We start from the raw sequence: 25,629 nt of genomic DNA, 5'->3' as shown, positions 1-25,629 counted from the left end.
GTTCAGTCATTTAAATAACTGAAATATTTCATCATTTCAACAGACATCAGCAATGTTTTTATCCACTCTTTTGTCAAGGGACATTTGGGTCTTTTTCATCTTTTTGCTCTTAGGACCAAGGCTGCCATAGCCATTCTTGCACACGCCTTCTGGAGCACATTTGTGAGGCTCTGTGGGTAGGCATGATCACATGGCAGGCAAATATTCAAATTTAAAAGACACTACTCAATGGTTCCCAAGGTAGTCATGCTGATTTATGTTTCCACAGCAATGTAAAAATTCCTGCTGCTCCATATCCTTGCAACACCTCATACCGAGATTTTAAAATGTTTATAAAATGAGTAGGAATCAAATGGCATCTACTTGGGGTTTTTATTATCATTTTCTATAATTTTGCTTTTTAAAAATTTTTAGTTTAATTGCATTATGGTCAGAAAAACTGCATGACATCAATTCTTTAAAATGTATTAAGATTTGTTTCCCAGCCTCATATATGGTCCATTTTAGTGCACATTCTGCATATGCTTGAAAAGATGTCCATTCTCCAATGGTTAGCCACATGGCTTCATAATTATTAGATCAGGCTTATTAAATGTGAGTTTCCATGTTTTACAAACTAATACTTTGTTTTCTTGTTCCATCAATTACCAAAAGGGGTGGGTGAAACTACCAGTATATATGGTTGATCTGTACATTTATCCTTATAATTTGGTCAATTTTTATTTTATAGTTCTGAGGCTGTCATTAGAAGCACACTAGTTTATAAATACTTTTCTTGTGAATTAAACTTTCTATATAGTTACGCTCTTTATCTCTAGATATACTTTTGCCTTAAAATTTATGTGTGTGTGTGTGTGTGTGTAGTAGTAGTAGTAGTAGTAGTAGTAGTAGTAGTAGTAGCAGTAGCAGTAGTCATCCCCTCCTCTTCATGGAGTATATTTCAGGACCCCCAACAGAAGCCTGAAACCATATATATATATGTGTGTGTGTGTGTGTGTTTTAGTTTGATTATTATTTATTTGCTTACTATTTGATATAACTTTTCTACATGTTTACTATCTATGTATATCGGTCACTATGTATTTTTTAAAGTGGCTTTATTGAGGTACAATCTACATAAAATCTCCTCCATTAGAAGTGTACGGTTCAATGAGTTTTGATAAATGCATACAATCCTGTAACTGCCACAACAATCAATATATACTACATTTTCATCATCCTAAAAAGTTCTCTCATACCCCTTTGCTGTCAATCTCCTTAACCTGCTCCTAGCCCTAGACAAATACTGATCTGACTATAATTTGCCTTTTCTAGAGTTTCATATCTATGCAATTATGTAGTCTTTTGTGAGCTTTCTTGGCATAACACTTTGAAGAGTCATGCATGTTGTTATGCTGCTAAAGTTGCTATGAAAATTCATATGCTAGTCTTTGTGTGAGCATATATTTTTATTTCTCTTGGTGAATACTTAGGAATTGACCATATATTCATTATTCACATATTCCCATTGAAACATGTGAGTTTCAATTGCTTTATATCCTTACTGGTACTTGCTATTGCCATCTTTTAAATTTTAGCCCCTTTAAAAAGTGAATATATAGCAAGCAGTCTTTCTCTGTGGTTTTAATTCACATTTTTCTAATGACTACTGATGACCTATATCTTTTCATATGCTTGCTTACCACTCACAGACTTTTTTTTGTGAAGCAATTGAAATGTGATCTGGAAAACAGTCAAACATATGTGGAAATACTTCTAGTTTTCATCTTTTTGATTTAATTTTATGGCTATAATAGGTGTTAGACAAAATGCTGTAATTAGCATAGGTAATGTTATAAAGACTGCCTGTCATCCTGGAGTAAGAGAAAAGCTGTCAAGCCCTTTTGAAAGTTCTAGCTTATCCTGTTACATGGCCATAACGAACAGTTTATTTTCAGAAAGCAGGACTGAATTTTGCTCATGCTGTTCATCTATCCCCTGCCAATTCCTCTTATTTTAAAAAACACATTTTATGTAGATATTTAATATTCTGTATCCCATATTTCCAAAATCTGAAGTCCTTTTAGGTCCACTGCTGGTTTTTTGTTTTGTTTTGTTTTCTGTTGTCATTGTTGTTCATTTGTTTCCTTGTATAGTCTATAATTTTTGACTGTGAACTCATCATTGTTGGGATACTTTCTGTGAAAGTTTTACAAAGTCTATCTAAAGGTACCTTCTTCTACAGAGGATTGGCATGTGCTTTTGCCATTTCTCTATGGCATGAAGATCAGAGTCCATTTTGAATAAAAATTTCTTTCTTGGGCTTTTAAGCCTAGACAGGTAATGTACATTGAAGTTCCAGAAACTTGTGAGGTTGGGTAAATGGTTTTTAAATCTTAGGAGCATTTCCTCTTTTCAGCTCTATCTTCCCAATTGTTACAGCTGAAAATGAATCTTCACTGCTATAAGCTTCTGCTGAATAAACTTCATTTAAGTTCATCTTTTCCGTCCCGCGGCCGTTGTACTTTTTTGAGTCCTATATATTTGTGGCAGTCTTCAAGCTGCTCTCTGCTCTGCTCAGGTCTGTAGTCCCCCAAACCCAACAAAGGTCTGCAGACTAAGCTTCAGGTTACCAACCTTGGTAAATGCCCCTGACTATCAGGTGGTTTCAAGGCTGGTTTACCAGTCCTTGGAACTGGTATTCTTGCTTTGTTTCTGGCCTTTGGCTGTTTTATTTTATTTTATTTATTTATTTTTCTGTAGGTTCTTATTTTATTTTTATTTTATTTTATTTTTTTTCTGTAGGTTCTTTCACTGACCTGATTAGAAATAGACATACACACTTCAAGCTAACACACACTTTAAGATATTGTGTGGCCAGAAAATTTTGAGTTCTCTATTCTGCATACGCTGGAAACATTCTTTACACATTTGCTCATACTTGCTTTATTACCTTGGCGGAAGCTGATTCCCCCTGGTGGAAAGAGTTCCAACTTCCTCTCCCACAATTCATATTCATTACCTATACTTATAATTTGTAGGCAGTAGAGCTTACTAGTTAAGAGCAAAGACTTTAGAAGCAAACTGCCTGGGCCAGGTACAGTGGTTCATGCCTGTAATCCCAGCACTTTGGGAGGCCGAGGCAGGTGGATCATTTGAGGCCAGGAGTGTGAGACCAGCCTGGCCAACATGGTGAAACTCTGTCTCTACTAAAAATACAAAAAAAGACTACCCAGGCATGGTGGCACACTCTTGTAATCCCAGCTACTCGGGAGGCTGAGGCAAGAGAATCACTTGAATCCAGTAGGTGGAGGCTGCAGTGAGCCGAGATCATGCCACCGCACTCCAGCCTGGGTGACAGAGTGAGACTTGGTCTCAAAAAAGAAAAAAAAAAAAGAAAAAAAGAAAAAAAAAGAGAAACAAACTGCCTGTGTTTGAACCCTGTTCTACTTATTATCTACTGCTTATTAGCTGAGTGACCCTGGGCAAATTACTGACCTTATTAACCTTACAAGGTTTTTGAAAAAGTGAGTGAGCTACAACATATAAAATGTTTACAGTCACATAAAATGCTTACAAGAGCCATGTACATGTTAGCCATTATTACTACTGCTTTTCATATTCTTTGATTTTTGTACTTTTTCTCTAGTTTTAGTGAATCAATCATTTAAACAACAAATTCTTGTAGAAGCAGCTTATCTTAAGTGCCAAAAAATTGAGCTAGATGCTGAAAGAAAATTATCAAAAAGTGTAAAACGTGGACTCTTTCCTTGAAGATCTTTCAGATAACTTTGGATCAACAGAAAATAAACAGTAAGTAAAACATGTGAGTTACTGGGAGGTAATACAACCTTAGTAAATTAATAGTGTACTCAACAGTGCAATATTTCACAGAATGAAGGCATCATTGTGTATTTTACAACATTTGAGTAGGTTATAAAAATTTGAGTGTCATTCTATTATTTGACTTTGCCATCTTACAACTAGGAAAAAATGAGAAAAACAGATGATATACCTTTACTCCTTTTTCCTTAACAAAATGTAAGTTTTCTTTGTATGTAACACAATATAAAGAGCATAAATTTTGGAATTAAATTTGAATTTCAATGCTGCCTCTTTCATTGGACTTTGGGAAGGTTCTTAACATCACGAAGACTCAGATTTTTAATCTTTAAAACTGGTATAAATAACAACTGCTTCATAGCACTGTTTTAAGGATGAAATGCAACAAGAAATATAAAGGACAGAATGCATATTTGGCATAGAGCAGGCGTTCAATACAAGCAAACTTCTTTCTTCACCTCTAATTCTCTTTTGGCTGCAATAAAGAAGTTATCTCTTTGCCTACCCTAATTTTATCATTCAAAAATGGCATTGTCCTTTCACAATAATTTTTTTCACATATTCTTAAGATACATTTTCACATTCTGTAATTTTCTATGAACTAATGGACCAACTGCTTTTATTTGAGCTATATATGTCGCGTAACCCTTCCAAATTAAGTTCCTTAAAAGCAAGGAGTGTTTTATTCATCTCTGGCCAGTTAGCACATAATTTGTGCTCAGTATACACTACTGGATGAAAAAAAGTCCTACAGAACTGTGAGTAGTGACCTAGACACAGGGCATGTGTGGATGGTTGATCCCAAACTGAGATATCTACAAAGGGAGGGAATGTGACTACTGCAAAAAGAAATGAAAAAGCAGGAAAGAAAAAGGTCACACATATATATAAAATATGGTATATAACATACACATATATATAAATTACAAGTTTATAAATTATAAAATACCTAGATTATAGATTTTAAAATTATAATGTATAAATTATAAATTCACATACAATTTTAACATATGTATTATACATTAAAATAAAATCTATATTGCTATTATAATTCTCCCTAAAGTAGGCACTGGGTAAAAATAAAACAATAAGTCATTGAAAATTTATCCTACAATCATACTACATTCAAATAAAGTTTATAAATAAAGGTATTCAACTTACAGTATAACAGTATCTTCCTCTGAGGTAATATAGAAAGGGTTCCTCTGGTAAAAGTTTGATTGCTATATCTAGATGTTCCTGAAAGAAGCATCCAAAGGAAAATCATCTTCCAAGTTTCAGATATTGTTGAATGGAACTATACCACAGCCTAGTAACTCAAAAGTGGTTTTAAAATGTTGTCTCAGTCCTCGCCATCTCTATCATGAATACAATGAAATCTTATGAATAATTAAATTACCAAAATGATTGCTTACAACCAGAACCGGAACTGTGACTCGGATTTAATAAAGCTATGTGTAATTTAAAGCCAAAATACTGTTATAAAAATAGAAAACACCAAAGTCATATGTTTGCCTACCTATGACTTAACTAGTGAATAGTTACTGATTCTGAGGTGAGCTTACAAATATCAAATGACATGGAATAGGGGATAATGGCAGAAAAAATAGAAGAGTTAGATGGGAGAGAAATCTATTCCTTTGGCATTATCAAATGGTTATAGGGAGCTAGAAAATAGGGAAGAAATGTTTACTCACCTCTGTAATTATTGACATTGAGGGTTATGTATTGAGCTATAGAGGCAAATAATACATTATGCGTGTGTGTGGATTACTTACTTTATTTGTCTATTATGGCAAATTTAAATCCTAGACCGGATCCTACTTTTCCTCCACCAAATCAATATGCAGAGATTGTTAACTACTTAGTGCTGGTCACACTCATGATGTTATTGAGCTTATGACCAAAAAGCTTTTTTTTTTTTTTTTTTTTTTTGAGACAGAGTCTCATTCTGTTGCCCAGGCTGGAATGCAGTGGCATGATCACGGCTCACTACAACCTCCGCCTCCCTGGTTCAAGCGATTCTCCTGCCTCAGCCTCCCAGGTAGTTGGGAATACAGGTGCCCACCACCACGCCTGGCTAATTTTTGTATTTTTAGTAGAGATGGGGTTTCACCATGTTGGCCAGGCTAGTCTCGAACTCCTGGCCTCAAGTGATCCACCCGCCTCAGCCTCCCAAAGTGCTGTGATTACAGGTGTGAGCCAATGCACCCGGCTGGCTAATTCTTAATCTTTGAAAAGGTAATACTCATCTACTCTGTGACTTCTTTCAGAATCTGAACTAATAATAATCTTTAACCACCCAAATAATTCTTTTTGTCATAGCACTATTTAAAGAGTATCATATTTCATTTTCTAATGTTTAAACAAAAAAGCAAATTCCCAGAGCTTAATCTGTTGAATAATCTGGTTTATGCCTGTTGATGGAACATATAGCTACATTAAAACATTTTTATTATTAATAAATACCCTTCCATTAGTCTGGATCTGAAAAGAAATATGAAGAAAAAAAAGAGAAATACCTTGAAGAGGTGCCCATAGTTGATTTTGTTTTGTAAACCCTCAAACTCAGATACATAGCCACACAAAACTGCATACCTGAAAAGGATAAAAACAGTGGCCATTGTGTAAATTTTCAGTAAAATGCTACCAAAATGTAACATTAAAAGGAACTCTAAAACATTCATTCATATTTAACAAGAGTATTCATATAAGGGCCCTAACAATAATAAATACTTGACATCAACATGAGGCTAGTTTTCTCACCTGTAACTGGGGATACTAACAATATTTATATGAATATTGTGAGGGTAAAATAAGCTAAAACAGGTAATGTGATTAGAACAGTGCCCAGGACATAGGGAGTTTCAATAAAAGTTACCTGCCACTATCATCATCATCAATATTAAAGTCATGAAGAAACTCTCAGAAAAAGTCTAATCATTTTAAGTATTAAATTAGAAAAAATATAGTCAACAGATTTATAACATTAAAAACAGTTAAAGTCAACTTAAAAAATTCATTCCCTCTTTTAAAAAACTTACAATTTCATGAGCTCCTTTAATATGAATAAATATGCAAATAAATACCATGATTAAACCAAAATCAAAGGTAATTTTAAAATATGCTTTTTCAAAAAATTTCCCCGTCTCCTTCAACCCTTCCTGGAAACACTGCATTACTAGAATAGTGCATCCCATTGGTCATTTATTTGTTTTCACTGGGAATACAAAATTTACACAAATAATTATTTGACTTTAAGTTGCGTGCAATATTTGTTCCGCAATTTGCTTATTTACTGGAAAAATTGAGGATATGTTGCTTTTCACATTTGGAGTGTTTCTATCTGTACAAAAATCTTTGAAGTATTTCAGAGTGTTTTTGTCTAAGGTAAAATATCCATTTACTTAAATATTTCAAGAGTAGGTGTTAATTTTTACTTGCATTGTCATAGTGACTAAGATGAAAAATATAACTTCGGATGTTATTTATCTCAGTCATTTCTGTGAATACACATAACTTCCAAGTACAAAAAAAAGTGAACAATTTTAATGTGGAACAGTAAGACCATTCCCAGACACAAATTCACACCACCTATGCACAACCAATAAAATTGCCACTTTTCAGTTATGACCTTTTTGATCTCTGTTTTCAGTTTCTGTATAATCAACAGAATCTGCTGTAGTAGAAGCAAGGAGGAAGACCGTATCAACCTATTAAAAACAACCTCAGAACTTAACCAGATTAGGATACACTACTACTCACGAATTCTAAAATCAGACTGAATGTCATGTACCTCTCTAGATCCACAATAAATCTTTCCAGAGATTTCAAATTCAAGAAAAGCAGATTGACAAAAAATGACTCTCAAACTGTTTTATAAAGACTTATTGTTGCCTCAGGCCTATGTTCTTTTATTTAAAAAATTAATAAACTATGTTTTAGAGCACTTTTAGGTTCACAGCAAAACTGAGCAGAAAGTACAGAGGATTCCCATATATCTCCTATCCTAGCCCCCACAACTTCCCCCACTATTATTTATTTATTTAGAGACAAAGTCATGCTCTGTTACCCAGTCTGGAGTGCAGTGGTACGATCTTGGCTCACTGCAACCTCTGCCTCCCAGGTTCAAGCAGTTTTCACGCCTCAGCTTCCCGAGTAGCTGGGATTACAGGCATGTGCCACCATGCCTGGATAATTTTTGTATTTTTAGTAGAGATGGGATTTCACCATGTTGGCCAGGCTGGTCTCGAACACCTGACCTCAGGTGATCTGAGGATCTGCCCACCTCAGCCTCCCAAAGTGCTGAGATTACAGGCATGAGCCACCATGCCTGGCCAACTTCCCCCACTATTAACATCCCACCCGACAGTGGTACATTTGTTAAAACTGATGAACCTACACTGACACGTCAATATCATCCAAAGTCCATAGTTTACAGTATGGTTTGTACTTGGTGTTTGATATTCTATGGGTTTTGATAAATGTATAATGATATGTGTATACTGTTGTAATGTGTTACATAAAAGTTTTACTTCCTGTAAAAATCCTCTGTGTTCTGCTTATTCATTCCTCCCTCCCCGCAACCCCTGGCAACCACTGATCTGTTTACTGTCTCCATAGTTTGGTCTTTTCTAGAATGTCATATAGCTGGAACCATATAGTATATTGCCTTTTCAGATTGCCTTCTTTTACTTAGTAATATGTATTTAAGGTTCCTCCATGTCTTTTCATGGCCTTGATAGCTCATTTCTACTTAGTCCCGAATAATATTTCATTGAATGGATATACATAGTTTCATTCATTCGCCTGCTGAATATTTGTTAAGCGTTTCTCATAGAGATCTTGTACATACTTTGTTCATTTTCATCTATGTATTTCAATATTTTTGGTGCTCATGTAAATAGTAATATGTTTTTAATTTCAAACTCCACTTCTTCATTGCTGGTATAGAGGAAACTGATTGACTTTTGTACATTAACCTTGAATCCAGCAACCTTGTTGTAATTGCTTAATTCCAAGATATTTAAAAAAAATTTTTTTACAAAGACAATCATGTCATTTGCAAATAATTTTATTTCTTCCCTCCCAATCTGCATACCTTTTATTTCCTTTTCTTGTTATACAGCATTAGCTAGAACTTTCAGTATAATGTTGAAAAGCAGTGGTGAGAGGGATCATCCTTGCCTTGCTCTTGATCTTAGTTTCTTAATGGTTGGAAAGCAAGTTTCTCACCATGAAGCATAATGTTAGCTGTATGTTTCCTGTAAATGTTACTTTTTTTTTTTTTATCAAGTTGAGGAAATTCCATTCTATTCCTAGTTTGCTGAGAGTTTCTCTCTTTGCATTATGAATGACTGTTAGATTTTGTCAAATGCTTTTTCTGCATCTGTTAAAATAATCACGTGATTTTTTTCTGCTTTGGTGTGTTAATGTGATGGATTATAGTAATTGATTTTCAAATGTTGAACTGGCCTTGCATACCAGGAATAAATCTCACTTGGTTATGTAATCCTTTTTATATATTGTTGGATTCAAACTGCTAATATTTTATCGAAGATTTTTGCTTCTATGTTCAGGAGAGATACTGGTCTACTACAGTTTCCTTCTAGTGTCTGATGTTGGTATTAGGGTAATGCTACACTCAAACAATGAGTTAGGAAGTGTACCCTCTACTTCTATCTTATGTAATTGGTATAATTTTCTCCTTAAATATTTGGTAGAATTTACCAATGACCCCGTCTGGTCCTGATGCTTTCTGTTTTGGAAAGTTATTAATTATTTATTCCATTTCTTCAACAGAAGTAGGACTATTCAAATTGTCTATTCACTGTGTTATTTTGAAACGGTCTCTGCCATTCTGTTCAATCATTCCTCCCAATGAGTTCCAGTTTGGGGAACAATTCTAATCCTTCCAAATTCAACACAACTACCTCCCAAACTCTCTATTTTTGTCATGGGCATTATCATTTTCCAAATTATCTGGACTTAAAACTTTAGGCCACTTTCTATTTAAATACACTTTTAGAATAGCTTTGAATTTACAAAAAAATTCTCATAGTACAGACAATTTCTTTATATGCCACACCCAGTTTTCCCTATTGTTAACATCTTACATTACTACAGTTCATTTGTCAAAACTGTACCAATATTGATATACAATATTGATATAAAATTGTCACAATGAACCAATATTAATACACTATTAACTAAAATCTATACTTTATTCAAATTTCTATATTTCCCTATTATCCTTAGTCATTTTTGACATCTTTCTCTCCATCCTTCCTTTCATATTTATTTCTTTAAATCATAACTTGTTAGGTGTCTTTTTCAACATGTTAAAATCTTTTGAGTTACTGTTGTCATCCATCATATACCCTGTTACTCCTAATTTTGTGTTCTCTGTAACTTTTATAAGCATACCTTCTGTCTCTTCCCCCATCAACAAAATTACTGAACACACTGGGGACCAAGATACAGATCTGGCCCTAGAATCGCCCCCAGACTGACAGTGATCTGTTGAATAACTGAGCCTCAAACTGTTCAGTCAGTATGGGTCCGCTGACTCAAAGCTTGACCACATTTCTACATCTTGTCCAAAGAATGTTATGAGTGAACTTGCCTCAGTGCTTTACTTCAATCCAGGTATACTGGATCGATTTCCCTAGTCTACTACTAGCAAAAAAAATAAATAAATAAATAAATAAATAATAAAAAAATAAAAAACAGATCATTTCGCCTTTTTAGAAAAATCTATGTTGGTTCTCTTTCAACTTACACACTTATCTAGAGATGCACAAAACAACCCATCTAACTCTTTGTGCTGGAATGAAAGGCATAGATGCTATGTTCACTGGTCTATAGTGGTAGAATCTATCTTCTGCTATTTTCTGCAAATCAGAACTACTTATGCACATCTCTAGGCTTTTATTTTGCTCTCTCAACATAGTCTCTCCAAGTTACTCTGAGTCAAGGGAAAAAACTCCATGATTTATAAATACAATTATATGAAATATGTACATTTTCCTTTTTAAATAATCTGCCCTTAGAGTTTCATTTTTCATATTTTTTTGGAATCTGCTTCTTTAAAGTTTAAAATATTATCTATCTTTTTATGTATCATAAATTCAAAGGTACCTGGTCACTTTCTCCCAAAGGGTCATTACTCCTTTTCTTTCAATCAATTCTACCTATGTTTGTGTGTGTATATGATTTTTAAATACTGTTCATTTAAAATACATAATTTTATGTTTTATTTCTCAAATACACAGGCTGATGGAAATTCTGAAGAAAGTTAATTCACAACACGGCATATTACCTCCATCTAGAGGTCATTCTAACTACATACGTTTTGACAAGAACATTGTATTTTCCTTTGCGTTGATAGTGAATATATCCTTAATCACTGACTATCATACTGTTTCAACAACTACTAAAACAACTCCATGAATTTCCCTGCAGTATTTCTGATTCAGCACCAATGCCGTTTATACTATGAAAAAGCAGAGGCAGCTTACTGTTAACAGAAAAACGACTAGGCATATAAGGATACAAAACTGGGTTCTAGTTTCTGTTTTTCCACTTACTGTATGGCTCTGATTACTAATCAACACACACACTCATGCGTGCGCGCACACATACACACAGTACCTTGCTTACCCCATCTATAAAGTGAAAACAAGCTGTTCTGTGAATCACATATTCTAAGACATGTGGATATAATTTGCAAACAGTAGAGCACAACCAATATGTAAGACATTACTTATAATTAAGGTCAGGCTTATCTGGCCAACAAACTGCAAGTCCATTGGTCACTTTATTCTCATTCTCTTGATTCCAGAAGTATTAAATATTTTTTGTCAGTACAACAAAAACAACTGAATCTTATAGAAAGCATATACAGCCCTAAAGTTACAAAGCCGTTTCACTTAGGAAAACATAGAGATAAAACTAAGTCATTAAAATGATCTGTATTTTTCAATCATTCCCAAATAATATTAACCCTTTATGAAAATAATTCTTAAAGATTACATCTTTTGTTTCAAACTGAAGGTTTATAAACCATCATATAATGCTGTAAACCATGGGTCTGCAAACTCTTGCAGTAGGGCCAGATAGTAAACATTTTAGGCTTTGGGGCCAGACAGTCTTTTGCAACTACTCTGCCGCTCTGCAAAAATGCCTGTGTGTGGCTGTGATCCAATAAAACTTTATTTACAAAAACAGGCAGTCGAATTCACTTGCAGGCCATAGTTTGTCATTCATGCTGAATGAATGAGAAAATGTCTTATTAACATACTAATAAATTCAGTCTTAATTCAGTTTTAACATAATTAAAGACAGTCCAGCAGAATAAGATTTCAACATTTTATTATAATTAATTATAAAATCAGACCACCTAAATTTCACCCATTGTTTCTCAAGCCAAAGTTTAAATTTCTTTTTTCATCACCTCAAATATCTACTATTTAAGGAGGACTTTTGCATTCAGTAGGATATAGTATAAGAATTACGATTAAATTGACATTTAAAGTTCTTAAACCTTAATCAACTGATTAGATTTTAATTTTTTAAATTCAAAACTGATACTGAATAAGAAATTAGGTGAAACACAATTGGATCACTACTCTGTGTTTTGATAAGATTTAATTCTGGGGTTAAATGCTATGATTATAAACAAGGCATTTGGTTCTCAACAAAAAGTAAAAGAAGATGAACAAAAGAGATGTAACCAGATTAGTGGAAGACAGACTGGGAAAACCAGAGTTCAGCATAATCTATGTTCACAAGATACATTTCAAGGTACTTAATGAAGCCCTCAGAGAAAATTCAACATTGTTCCTCTACGAAAATTTGGAAACTCACACTGATAAATAACCTCAAATTGAGGATTTACACCAAATGCACATTTTTAATGTGATTCTTCATGGGTACAGATGCATATAGGAGAGAAGGAAGAGGACAGAGGACGGGAAAGGAAGAGCAATAGAGGCAGGGGAGAAAGAAGAGAAGGAAGAGGAGGGGAGGGAACAGAGGGGCGGGAGGTAAGAGACAAGAAGAGTAGGGGAGGAGGAGGAGTTGAGAGTTAAAAGTAGGACTTCAGTGTTCTTTCTGCATCCTAATTAGGCTAACCAGTTCCCAAATACCTCCATTATCAAAGGAGATGAAGAGAGACAGTAGGGCTTGATCACCACAAATTCATTACAGTTACTACTAAAAGTAGAAGAATGAAAGTACTTTAACATATATGTTAATTTACTAGTGTTATTATGTAAATTAGATTATATAGGTAAACCTGGCTAATGTAATAGCCAAGACCCTCTGTTCTAGGGAAATGATCTTAAAAGTCTGTACCAAATTGTTACCTGGAAAATTACCTTTTTCCCTAGAATTTTGGTAGAGGCACCAAGAATACAAAACAATACTTTATCTATTAGGTACTCCAATCCCTAAAGCGAGATTCTCTATTACTCATCCGTGACATACTAAGAAATTATTCACAGGTTCTGCCAGATTTAGCCCTTCATTCTTCTCCAAAGGCAAAGAATTCACCGGAGGGAGGAAGAGACTGGGAGTGAGGATTTCTCCAGGGTTAGGGTGCTGTGGGTTCCACCTTCCACCCTCTCATGACAGAGGGCAGAGGCTAGGCTTGCAACTCATCTAAAACTATGTGAGGGCAGCATCAAAAAATCTATCCATATTTTGGCAAGTGTCCCTTTGAGTTTGGACAAATAAAATGTTACCGGATTCCTCCCCAAGGAATTTTAAGTGAGAGTCCGTGAGTGGAGCTCCCCCTGCTGGTGACAGGTGAAAAAAACAGGTCTACTTTGAGAAACTGGTTTGTACTTCAGATTTTGGTGGGGCAAAAATGAGTCTTCTGTGGGACAACTGTGGACCTGTGGAAAGGGAGCCATTTTAAGAAAGATTTTGCCTAAGAGTGCTCCTACATTATAGGGATGGGAAATAAAGTAATCGCAAAGAAGGGTGGATTTCTGGAAACTTAGGGCTGAAGAAAGGGTCATACACTTATTATTTTATCTTCCCACTATCTGGGGCACCTGTATTGCTGGAGAGAAAAAGAAACCAAGGAACTATAAATGTAAAAATGCAACTACAAGTAAAAGGAAGAATAATAATTAAAAACAATATATTCCTTCTTGTGTTTTATAATTTATAATTTATATTTATAAAATAATGTTTACATAAACATACAAAGGGTCCAAACACAACACAAGAATGATTTTTTTTGCTTTAAGAATATTTACCTATACCAGTCTAACTAACTAGATTCTCTTTGTTTGAATTTTTTATATCATAAATGGCTTTTCCTTGATCTGTGGAATTTGTATATTACAACGCATCAATGCATAAGAAATGGTTGACATGCTTTTCTACATTTCATTTAGAAACATGCTATCATTTTAGCATTTGTGTTCAAACAAAATGTTATGCTGAACTAGATTTAATCATAACATATCATCTTCAAAGCCAGTAGACTTCGTAGATTCATTCAAGAATTTTTCAATAAGTTTCCCTTAAATATATTTAAAAGATGCATAATAAAAATATGTGAATAAACAGAATAAGAACAGTTACTGTGCTATTATATATATTTTTCAGTGAATGTGACTGCCAGATTAAACGTATGGGTCAATAGTATTTTGAAAAATCCATTTAATTTATAAAGAGGCAGGTTAGAATTTAAAAGACTGCATAAATCCTATATACTTACCACAGATGACAATGTCCATTCATGGGTGCTCTATTAATAGCCCTTTCACTTAAAGTTCTTCCTGAAAGATAAGAGTGCTTACACTTAGTACCTTCTTGTGAGTTGGTAGGAGGTGGATTATTGAATTAACTCAGTGGTTCACAAAGTATGGTCCCAAGACCAGAAGCATCAGCATCACGTGGCAACTTTGAGAACTTTTCAGCCACATTGGAGATCTACCCTATCACACACTGTGGGATTGGGGCCCAGTAATCTGTGGTTTAATGAGCCTCCAGTGATTCTGATGTATGCTAAGGTCTGACACACACTAGACTAAGCAACTTAACCAAGTGCAAGAAACATCATTTAATTATTGCTTACAAAGCGTAATAGAATTTTTCTGTATTCCATTCAAACAACATTTACTGAGTACCTACTACGTGCCGTACTGTGAGTGTCTGGGAATAAAATGTCAAATAAGACAGAGTCCTTGACCTCCAAGGGCTCACTGTTCCGTATGCTGCAGGTATATAAACAAATAAGTTACATGCAAAAATAAAAAAGTAAGAGCAAGATGAAAAAGAGGGCACAGCAGAGTGGGTAACTAACTCTGCCTGAAGGAGTAAGGGAAGGAGCCAGGGAAGCCTGAGAAGTTCTTGCCTAATCATTCACAATAATGAACAGGTTCAGGGACATAAATAATTCCCCCAAATTATTTTACTTAGTTTTAGAGTAATTTTTAACAATGTAATAATTAATTTGCGGCCAGGCGTGGTGGTTCACGCCTGTAATCCTAGCACTTTGGGAGGCCAAGGCAGGTGGATCACCTGAGGTCAGGAGTTCAAAACCAGTCTGGCCAACATGGCGAAACCCTGTCTCTACTAAAAACACAAAAATCAGCTGGGTGTGGTGGTACATGCCTGTAATCCCAGTTACTCAGGAGGTTGAGGCAGGAGAATCGCTTGATCTCAGGAGGCAGAGGTTGCAGTGAGCTGAGATCATGCCATTGCATTCCAGCCTGGGGGACAGAGCAAGACTCCATCTCAATAATAATAATAATAATAATAATAATAATAATAATAATAATTTGGATTAGATTTGGATAGAGGTTTATGGCTTGGAAAATCAAAATACCTGCAATAAAACAGAACTGTATTCTGAGAATCTTTCTCAAAAGGGGCCATTTTGTTTTATAACTTCTTTTCTCCCTGATCCATTATTATTATTATTATCTTGAAGAGACTATCCAAGGATATGCAAAATGCCTTTCTAAATAAGTGGCCGAGATAATCTTTATAAATACAAATATTTTATTTTGAAATCATGGTTCTATTTGTTAATTTGTTAAGGTGCTATTCTACAGCACTATCCATTAAGAGAAATATTCCGTGTAGAAATCTACATAAATTTGAAAGAATTAAAAAGTGAAGTGTTTTAATAATAATTAACTGCACTGTGAACAAATATTAACGAAATTAGCAATTTTTAATGATCAAAAACATGCTTTTTAATGTAAAAAACATTAAAAACTAAATCAATTTTTTAGCTACATTACCAAATGAATAAAACTTTCAGCGTACTACCAGAAGCCTGAAATAGAGGTGATTCCATCACTCCAAGAATATAAAAAGAAGCTGGGTAGTATACAAACTAGATTCATAGCCTCACTTATGTAGTCAGGACAAACGTAAAGCTATTTCCTTTAGATAACTGTATTTTGTCATCTTTATGATGCATTCATATCAATTACTTAATTAGGAAAATTAGAATAATGTTTCTTTAAATATAAGATTAATATCATAATACTTTAGAAACATACTGCATAATGATATACTCACTTTGAGTTTTATCAAAGAATTTTGTACTCTCCAGTGATCAAATCTTTCCTAAGCATAACAACCTTAAACATGCTATTATGAGAAGAAATCTTCTGCACTTCTTCCTCCCTCATGCTGAATCCCAACGTTCTTCCACAGCTGGTCTGAGCCCCTGCCTTGCTCTCAGCTCCAGTGTACTTGGCTATTACCATTACTAAGCACTTACTCCTTATTCACTGAATATAATTGGCTGTCCCTTTATTATCTTTTCCATAGAGTAAGTTCCTTAGTGTTGTGCAGCCTTCACCATATTTATGCCTCTCCTTCTCTCCCTCCTCCCCTTCCCTCCACCCTTCATTTTCACACTGTTCCTTGACAAAATAATTTTGAATAAATATTTATTAAATGGATAAATTAAAGGAATTCTTTTACTTTTATTTCAATATCTGAATGAACACATCTGAGGCTTTTTCTACTCCTTTTTCTTTGGCACTATAAACTCTTCTCTCTTTTTTTTGGATACATCCTATTTCAATCCTATGCTTCATTTTTGCCCCTGAATTCCCTTCAACCTATTTCTTTACGAATTTCATCACCTAAGACATTAACTCAATTAAACTCCCATTCCACTTAAGAATAGAGATCCAGAGCAATTTTACCTATGGGAAACTGTAACTTCCATAAGAAAGACTTCCCTGCATCAACTTCCATCCTCTGCCATCATATTCTCCTTTCTGCTACATGTGCTCACAAACAACCTGTTCTCTATCTATCTATCTATCTATCTATCTATCTATCTATCTATCTATCTATTTATGACAGGGTCTTGCTCTGTTACCCATGCTGGAGTGCAGTGGTGAGATCATGGCTCACTGCGGCCTTGATCTCTTGGACTCAACTGATCCTCCCACCTCAGTTGTGTGTTGTTTTTAGTAGAGACAAGGTCTCCCTATGTTGCCCAGGCTGGTCTCAGACTCTTGAGCTCAAGCTGTCTGCCCACCTTGGCCTCCCAAAGTGCTGAGATTACAGGCATGAGCCACTATATCCAGCCTCTGTACTCTTCTTTAATAAGAGCTTATTTCCATTTGTTTTTGTATATGTATGATTATTTGAATAGTGCTGCCTCCCCTACAAAGCCATAAGCTCCCCTGTAGTCTGAAAACATGTCTATTTTGCTATCCTATTCCTACCTTAGCACATAATACCCAGGGTAGGGCAGGTACTTATGAAAAAAAATGTATTTAATATTGATGAATGTTGGAATAGTTTACATAGATATACTTTGATTTTCTCAGTAGATATGAAAATAAATCCCCTTGTTCTCCTTGGTTAAGTTTTTATTCACATTGAAATTAATACATCTCTTCTCTAGAATTCTGTTTTGTATATGGTCTGCAAACTGGATTGCTACAGAAAAACTCCACAAAGCTGATGATGAATATGCAAACAAGAGGGGGAAACCCTCTCATCCTCCTCCCACTTGGGGAAACTAAAGCACAAAGGTCATTTAGCAAATGAATCTCCAAGTGGAAAAATATAATTACAAGGAGTTTAGTAAAACCTTCTACTTGGAAATAAAAATTACAGAGAACTAGACTGGGTAGAAATCTTTCTTGCTGTGTCTTCTTCTGGCTGTCTTTTCTAGAAGAAAAGCCTGGAAAAGAGAAGTCTTCGGAATAAATGAAGAATTCAAAGGATTTTGATGTCAAAGTACTATACTGACATTCAGAGAGATGGCAGGTAGGGGCTTTTGCAAGAACACATTTTGCATCGAGTAAGAGTCAAGGTGAGTTATAAAAATAACAATTTGACATTCTGTCTATTTAGTTGTTCTTGTTGTGATGAAAAATTTCAAAAACATACAAAAAAGTATAGATGACAGAATAACGAACCACCATGTAATCATCGTTCAGCTTAGACAATTATCAAACAGAGTTTTTAACAAGGTTAATCTTGTTTCATCAAGATACATTTGGAAAAACATTAAAGTCTGCAAGTTTATTCTTTGTGATCCCTGGAGTTCTACATTATAGAAGTAAGATGTGTTACTTTAACTGTGGTTGACAATTGCTGAAGACACTTGTCCTCTGCCTGTTGTTTTTCAAACACTGCCACTACATTTCTTGTCTTTCTATGTTTTATGAAGTTAAAAGATGAAATTTAAGTTTTTTCAGTTACCTATTCTAATATACTCAAATATTTCTGAAGGACATATACTGTAGTCCTAAAATGCCTTTCTGTTCTGAGACTGCACGTTTTTTTGTACCATAATATATTAAAACAGATTAAACATATTGGTTTTAGCTAAGATAATTTAGCTTTAATTAAAATTCACTAGTGATTTACTATAGATCTTTTGTTTATTATACTTTAAGTTCTGGGATATATGTGCAGAACATGCAGGTTTGTTACATAGGGATACACGTGCCATGGTGGTTTTCTGCACCCATCAACGCTACATCTACACTAGGTATTTCTCCTAATGCTATCCCTCCCCTAGCTTCCCACACCCCAACAGGCCCTGCTATGTGATGTTCCCTTCCCTGTGTCAATGTGTTCTCATTGTTCAACTGCCACTTATGAGTGAGAACATGCAGTGTTTGGTTTTCTGTTCTTATGTTAGTTTGCTAAGAAAGATGGTTTCCAGCTTCAACCATTTCCCTGCAAAGGACATGAACTCATCCTTTTTCACGGCTGCATGATTTACTATAGATCTTAATCGCTACTTGAGAATAATCCTTACAAAATGCTTACCAATATTAGCATAATGTTTCTTTTCTTGTGTGTTTGTAGATAGTTCATACATGTCTCCATAAGCACGAGCAAATCGCCACATAAACTCTATTTCATCTCTAAACTGAAAAGAAAAGATGGAGTTGCCTGTTAAATTAACTTGGTAACTTGTCTATTTTATTCTTGTTTTCTACTGCAACTTTGAAAAAACTTAGGCAGCTAAACTGGTATTTATAGATTATTGAATCTATGTATATCCATATTTCAGTGTGAAACATTTTTAATCCAAATACTCACGGCTAAGAAATATGACCTAACGTAGTATTACATTTGGATCTTAAAACCAATTAATATTATCCAGACACTAGCTCCATCTATGCAGAGGAGAGATTTGATAGGCACTAAAATCTAGAAATTCTTCCTGAGCTGTCGTATCCTTTTCTTCTTTTCCTTTCCAAGTTATCTATTATCAATATAATGAGCATCTCAGTTAATATCTGTAAGTTGAAAATGCATATACTCAAAAGAGCAGTCACTTTTTTTACTTAAATTACCTAAATATAATCCTGGAGATCTATCAAGTTTTAGACAATATGTTTAGAGGTGCTAAATCCTCAGAGAAATAGAGATTTATTTCTCCATGGGACACTGCAAACTCTTTTAATTTTAATTTTAATTTTTTTTTTAGTGGTGGTGGTGAGAGCTCTGGACAGGCTTTTCTTATTCAGACCCAGCATTAAACACTGCAAAATTAACAAATGACCATTGGTAGAAATAGCTTTAAATACCCATAGCTGTCTCAAAATATTTGTTAAATATATAAATTAGTAAAAAAAAAAAAAAAAAAAAAAAAAAAAAAAACTCAAATAAAGGTAAATCTGCATAATTATAGCTCTGGTTCTCATTTTTATGACCTTAGAGTCTAACAAACTTTTACGTTTACTTTTTAAAAATTTTAGTCATTTTAAATAAAAAATAACATAAATTTAAAACAATTTTAGTCATTTTATAGAGAAATTTTACATCAATCATTTAACTTGTGGGAAGGAACCATGACACAATTATTGTAGTCATAACTGAATGAGATGGCAGATTAAATTAAAAAATGAAACTATACGAAGTGCTATTGTCATGTCTCTTACCTTTTCTTTGTGGTCACAAAGTAATTCAAAACTCTCCGACTTGCCAGACTCGCTCATACGTAAATGATCTACCTTCTGAAGAAGGACATCTAAATTTAATTCCTCTACATGTGTGTTAAATGCCTTAGGGACTGGAAAACTCTGTTCTTCTGTGTCAGTATTAGCTGTAATATACCTAAAATCGCAGAAATAATCATCAACTTCTTTGAAAGTTATGTATAACAGCCAGAGCAATCCTTTTAAAATGCAAGTCAAATCATGCCCCTCTTATGCTTGAAACTCTGCAGCGGCACCCACTTTCACTCAGAAAAAGCTCTAGTCCTAACAGAAGGCTACAAGTCCCTGCGCAATTTGCCCTCGATCCCATTACCTCTTTTCTCTCATTTCCTACCACTCTTCTCACTCATTCAAATCCACACAGGTCACCTAGCTATTCCTTCAATATTCTAAGCACGTGCCTACCTCGGAACCTGCACTTGCCTTTCCCTCTAATGAAATGCTGTTCCCTTAGACAGCTACATAACTCACTCCTTCAAGTCTCTGCTCCAATTTCATTTTCTCAATGTGGCCCATCTAGACCACTCTAACACCACAATCCCCATATTCCCTTCATCTCTAACCTCCCTTATCATGCTTTTTCTTTTCCCCCATAGTATGTATTACCTTCTAACACACTGTGTAATTTACTAATTTACTACATGTGCTGTTTGTCAGTATCCTCCCCAGTAGAACGCAAGCTCCCTGAAGGGTAGGTTCATTAACTGATGTATCAAGTGCCTAGAACAGCACTGTTCACTGAATGTTGCTGAATGGATGATACAGAGTTATAGGAAGTCAGCAGGTACTCAAAATTGTGAGTGTGTAAACTCACACAAACACATATTTATAGTTCAAGATGATGTTCTAAATTTAAATTTTAACTTGGTTTTTAAAAATTAATACTATCGCCCATATTTCATTTTTGCCAGCAAACAATGCAAACAACTTTTTTTATTAATGCAGACTCTGTTCTAAAAAGGTTTTAAGGAGGTATACAAGGATATATAACATATAAGAGAATAAATTAGAAAGTAGTAAAAAAGAGAAAGGCCAAATGTGAATGAAGTCAATATAAAACACACATAAATTTTAGATAGCTATTACTTTGCTACAAAGGACACAAATGTTCTTCATTTTCTAGCCAATGCAGTTTCACAACTTGCAGCTCCCATTAGATAGAAACAAACAAAAATACTGACAAAGCAAGTTCTTAAATTTCTTTCATATGCCTTATAAAGAAGACACTGTATCAACTGATCTCCCACTTCTTCAATAACATTCTCTACTAATGGAAACGCTACTCTTCCAATTGCTCAAACCAAAAAACTTGGAATCATCCTTGAGGCTTCTTTTTTCTTTCCTTAAGCAATACCCAGTCTGTTAGCAAATTCTGTTGGTTCTATCTTCAAAATACATCCAGAATCTAGCCACTTCTCCCCACCTCTCCCCACTACCACCTTAGTCTGAGTTTCCATGATCTCATCTGGATTACTGCAATGACCCCTTATCACACCTCTTTGCTTTAATCCTTGACCCTTATATTCTATTCTCAACACAGTAGTAAGAATAACTCAGATCACGTCACTCCTTTGCTCAAAACCCTCCAACAGATGCCCAAGTCAGAGTGAAAACCTAATCCCTTTCAGTGGTCTACAAGACCTAACATAATCTGGTCCAAAACCTCTGGCCTTATCTTCTATCACTTTCCTGCTTGCTCACAGCATTCCAGAAACTCTAACTAATCCTTGATATTCCTTGAACATATCAGTCATGTTCCTGCTTTAAATCCTTTGTATTTTCTTTTTCTTCTGGCTGGTATGTTCTCCAGATATTCATATAGTTTACTTCTTTGCATATTTCATATCTTTGTTCAAATGTAATCTTACTATTGCAGATGTTATGATTATTTATATAAAAACAAAAAATCTATAAATTATGATTAATAGAAGAGTTTACCAAATTGGCTGAATATAAGATTAACTTATGAAAGTCAGTTTAATTTCTACATATCAGCAAAAAACTACAAACATAATTACATAAAACATTCAATTTGCAATGACTGCAGAGAATATCAAATGGCTAGGAATAAATCTAACAAGACATATGAAAATTCAATGGAGAAAATTATAAAAGCATATTAAAAGATGTTTATAAAGTGACCTAAATTCATGGAGAAATATATCATGTTCATGGTTTAGAAGACCTAGTATCATAAATATGTGAATTCTTTCCAGGTTAATCTATAGATTCAATGCAATTCAAACTTTATAAGCCTAATAGGAATTTTCATAGAATTAAATAAGATGATTCTAAAAGTTATATGAAAAAGCAAAGAGCCCAGGACAGCCAAAACACTCTTAAAGAAAGGGACCAAGGGGAGAAGACTTACCCCACCAGATATTAGGACCTACTATGAAGCTATAATAATTAAAGACAGTGTGGTATTGGTACAGGAATAGATGAGTGAATGATGAAACAGAACAGAGCCTAGAAAGAGACCCACACATATATGAAAATGTGGTACATGGGAGAGTCGGCATGTAAGATTAGTAGGAAATTCTGGCATTCAGCTAGGAAAAATGGTTCTTTCTATGGAAAAAGATGAAATTGAAACTCTACCTTGTATTTTTAAGAAACATAACTCTGGATAGTATAAGAAAATATTATATATTTTAAAAATCTAGTACAAAATACAGATGAATATATTTTAGTCCTTGGGGTAAGACATATGAAATAGACATTATGGATCATCTATTCAGAATTAAGGGTCGAGAAATAAATTCTTAAAATTATAATCGGTTTATTTTGATAAGAGTGCCAAGACAATTTAGTAGTGGAAACAATACTCTTCAACAAATAGTGCTAGAACAAATGGATAAGCAAATGCAAAAAATGAACTCTCACTTCCTATCATATATAAAATATTAACTCAAAATGTATCAAACTTAAGTGTAAGAGCTAGAACTATAAAATGTTTGACAACATTTCATATGTATACATTTTCGTTCTCATAAGAAAACACAGGAGCAAATATTTGTGATCTTGGATTAGGCAATGGTTTCTTAGACATGACATCACAAGCACACGTGACAAAAGAAAAAACTGTATAAATTAGACTTTATCAAAATGAAAAACTTAGGTGCTTCAAAAGACACCATTAAAAAAGTGAAAAGATAACCCAAAGAATAGAAGAAAATACGTTATGAATCATGTATCTGATAAGAGACTTGTATACAAAATATATATAAAACGATTCAACAATAAAAAGACAAATAATTCAATTTAAAAATGGGCAACTGCAAATAAATTAAAAACTACCAAATTAAATAATTTAAAAGATGGATCTTTATGGTAACAAATAATATATAGCTTTTACAAAGCTACAAAGCTATTATCTTTATGTTATTCTTTATAAGAACAAAAACTCAAATGTTGCTATAGCCATTAAATGAATTACATCAGAATTATGTATCTACTCCAACTTGCTCTCTATCTCTTGCTCTCATTCTCTCTCCCATGCACACATAGAATAGTTTTATTGTGAAATCTGCCATATATCCAAAGAATTAGGCTTATTCAAATTCTTCGAAAGAATTACTAAAGACGGAATGCCCCTCAGGTTTATTTTATAAAACTAATATAACTGACACAAAAACCAAACATGAATATAACAAAAATAAAAATTATAGGCCAATCTTACACATAAACATAAATGCAAAAATCCTCAATAAAATATCAATCAAGCAATTGCAACAAACATAAAATTATGTATTACAGCCAAATTGAGATTATACTAGAAATTACAAGCACCGTTTGACATTAGACAATTTCTCCGGCACAACAGATGAGACCTATCTGATCATTTCAGTCATTACCAAAAAAATTTTTTTTCCAATAAATTCCAACACCACTTCAGGACAAAAGAAATACCAGAACCTTAAGCAAGAAATAGAAGGGAGCCAGGTGCGGTATATACATTCCCAGCACTTCAGGAGGCAGGAACATCACTTGAGCCCAGGAGTCCAAAACCAGCCAGGGCAAAATGGCAAAACACTGTCTCTTCAAAAAATAAAAAAAAATTAGCTGGGTTTAGCGCCCACACCTGTAGTTCCAACTACTCAGGAGGGCGAGGTGAGAGGATTGCTTGAGCATAGAAAGTCGAGGCTGCAGTAATCTATGATTGTGCCACTGCACTCCAGCCTGGGAGAGCAAGAAACTGTTGAAAAGGGAAAGGGAAAAGAAATGGGAAAGGGAAAGGAAGGAAAGAAAGAGAAAGCAAGGAAGTAAGCAGGAGAGAAAAAAAAAGAAAGAAAACATAGGAAGGAAGGAAGGGAGGGAGGGAGGCGCCTTTCAAACCTGAAAAAGGCTATAAACTAAAAACAGTAATACATTTCACACTTAATTATGAAACATTAGAAGCAGTCTCTTCAAAATCAAGAATAGAAAAAAATGTCCAATATTGCTTTTCTATTCGACATTGTACTGGAGGTCTTTTTGGCACAATATTAAAAGAAAAGCAAAAAATTATAATAATTGGAAAGAAGAAACAATCTTATTTTTTGAAGGTCATTCAGTAGAGGACCTAACAAAATTTACATATAGGTAATTAGAACTAATTAAGATTTATAATCAATCTTCCAAAATCAATTGTGTTCTTATACTCTATAAAACAAGAAAACAAAATTTTATAAAAATATAGCATTTACAATAGTAGGAAAAATACAAGATACCTATGAAAAAAATTCACAGAAGTTTTAAAATGACTTTTCTGGAGAAAATTACAAAATAATATCTGAGAACATTAAAGAATACCTAAGTAAATGGAAAACAATATATTCTTGGATAGGAAAATTTAATTAGAACAATTTCATAAGGCTCCATATTAATTAACACTTTTTATGCAATTCTAAGAAAAATTCCAGTGGAATTTTCTATGGAACAGACCTGACCCTAAAATTCATATGGAAAGGCAAGTGCAAGAAGAGCCAAGACAAGTTTGAAGAGACAATATCAGGACTGCAGTATAAAGGATAAAGCTAAAGAAATTGGGTCAATGCGGTATTGGCATAGCACCAGGCAAACTGGGCAACAAAAGAGAACATGTAGGCTAGTCTCTTCCCATATTAAAAAAAAAAACAGCTGTGGGAAAATTGGTTTCCTACTTTGAACAGGGATCTTCTATTTAAAACTGGGTATTTCTCAGAAAATTATGATAAAGTTCTGAAAGAGAATTTTAAAAATAGGACATATCCATGCATCATTGGGAAAATTTGACTGTATTAACTTTGGGTTAGAAATTAGATTTGTACTACCCAGCCCTCCTCCCAAAAGCATTTCATAGATTATCTGATGTCAAACCTAG

General features: G+C 34.2%; 1 protein-coding gene across 3 annotated transcripts in view; it reads right to left on the bottom strand.

Moving 5' to 3' along the window:
* Nucleotides 1–25,629, bottom strand: part of LOC104680961 (regulator of microtubule dynamics protein 2) — an 84,261-nt gene that overhangs the window by 15,803 nt on the left and 42,829 nt on the right. For all 3 annotated transcript variants that reach the window (XM_010387073.2, XM_030921097.1, XM_030921096.1), the window contains 5 exons: nt 20,229–20,403; nt 19,108–19,210; nt 14,558–14,618; nt 6,345–6,420; nt 4,984–5,061 (listed from right to left, as the gene is read on the bottom strand). In XM_010387073.2, the coding sequence (XP_010385375.1) occupies nt 4,984–5,061; nt 6,345–6,420; nt 14,558–14,618; nt 19,108–19,210; nt 20,229–20,403 (493 nt within the window). The remainder of the gene's footprint in view (nt 1–4,983; nt 5,062–6,344; nt 6,421–14,557; nt 14,619–19,107; nt 19,211–20,228; nt 20,404–25,629) is intronic.

The sequence above is a fragment of the Rhinopithecus roxellana genome, chromosome 17 (assembly GCF_007565055.1).
Source record: "Rhinopithecus roxellana isolate Shanxi Qingling chromosome 17, ASM756505v1, whole genome shotgun sequence".
Classification (NCBI taxonomy): Eukaryota; Metazoa; Chordata; class Mammalia; order Primates; family Cercopithecidae; genus Rhinopithecus; species Rhinopithecus roxellana.
Note: the sequence above shows the minus strand (reverse complement) of the source record. Positions and strands in the feature narration are given on the sequence as shown.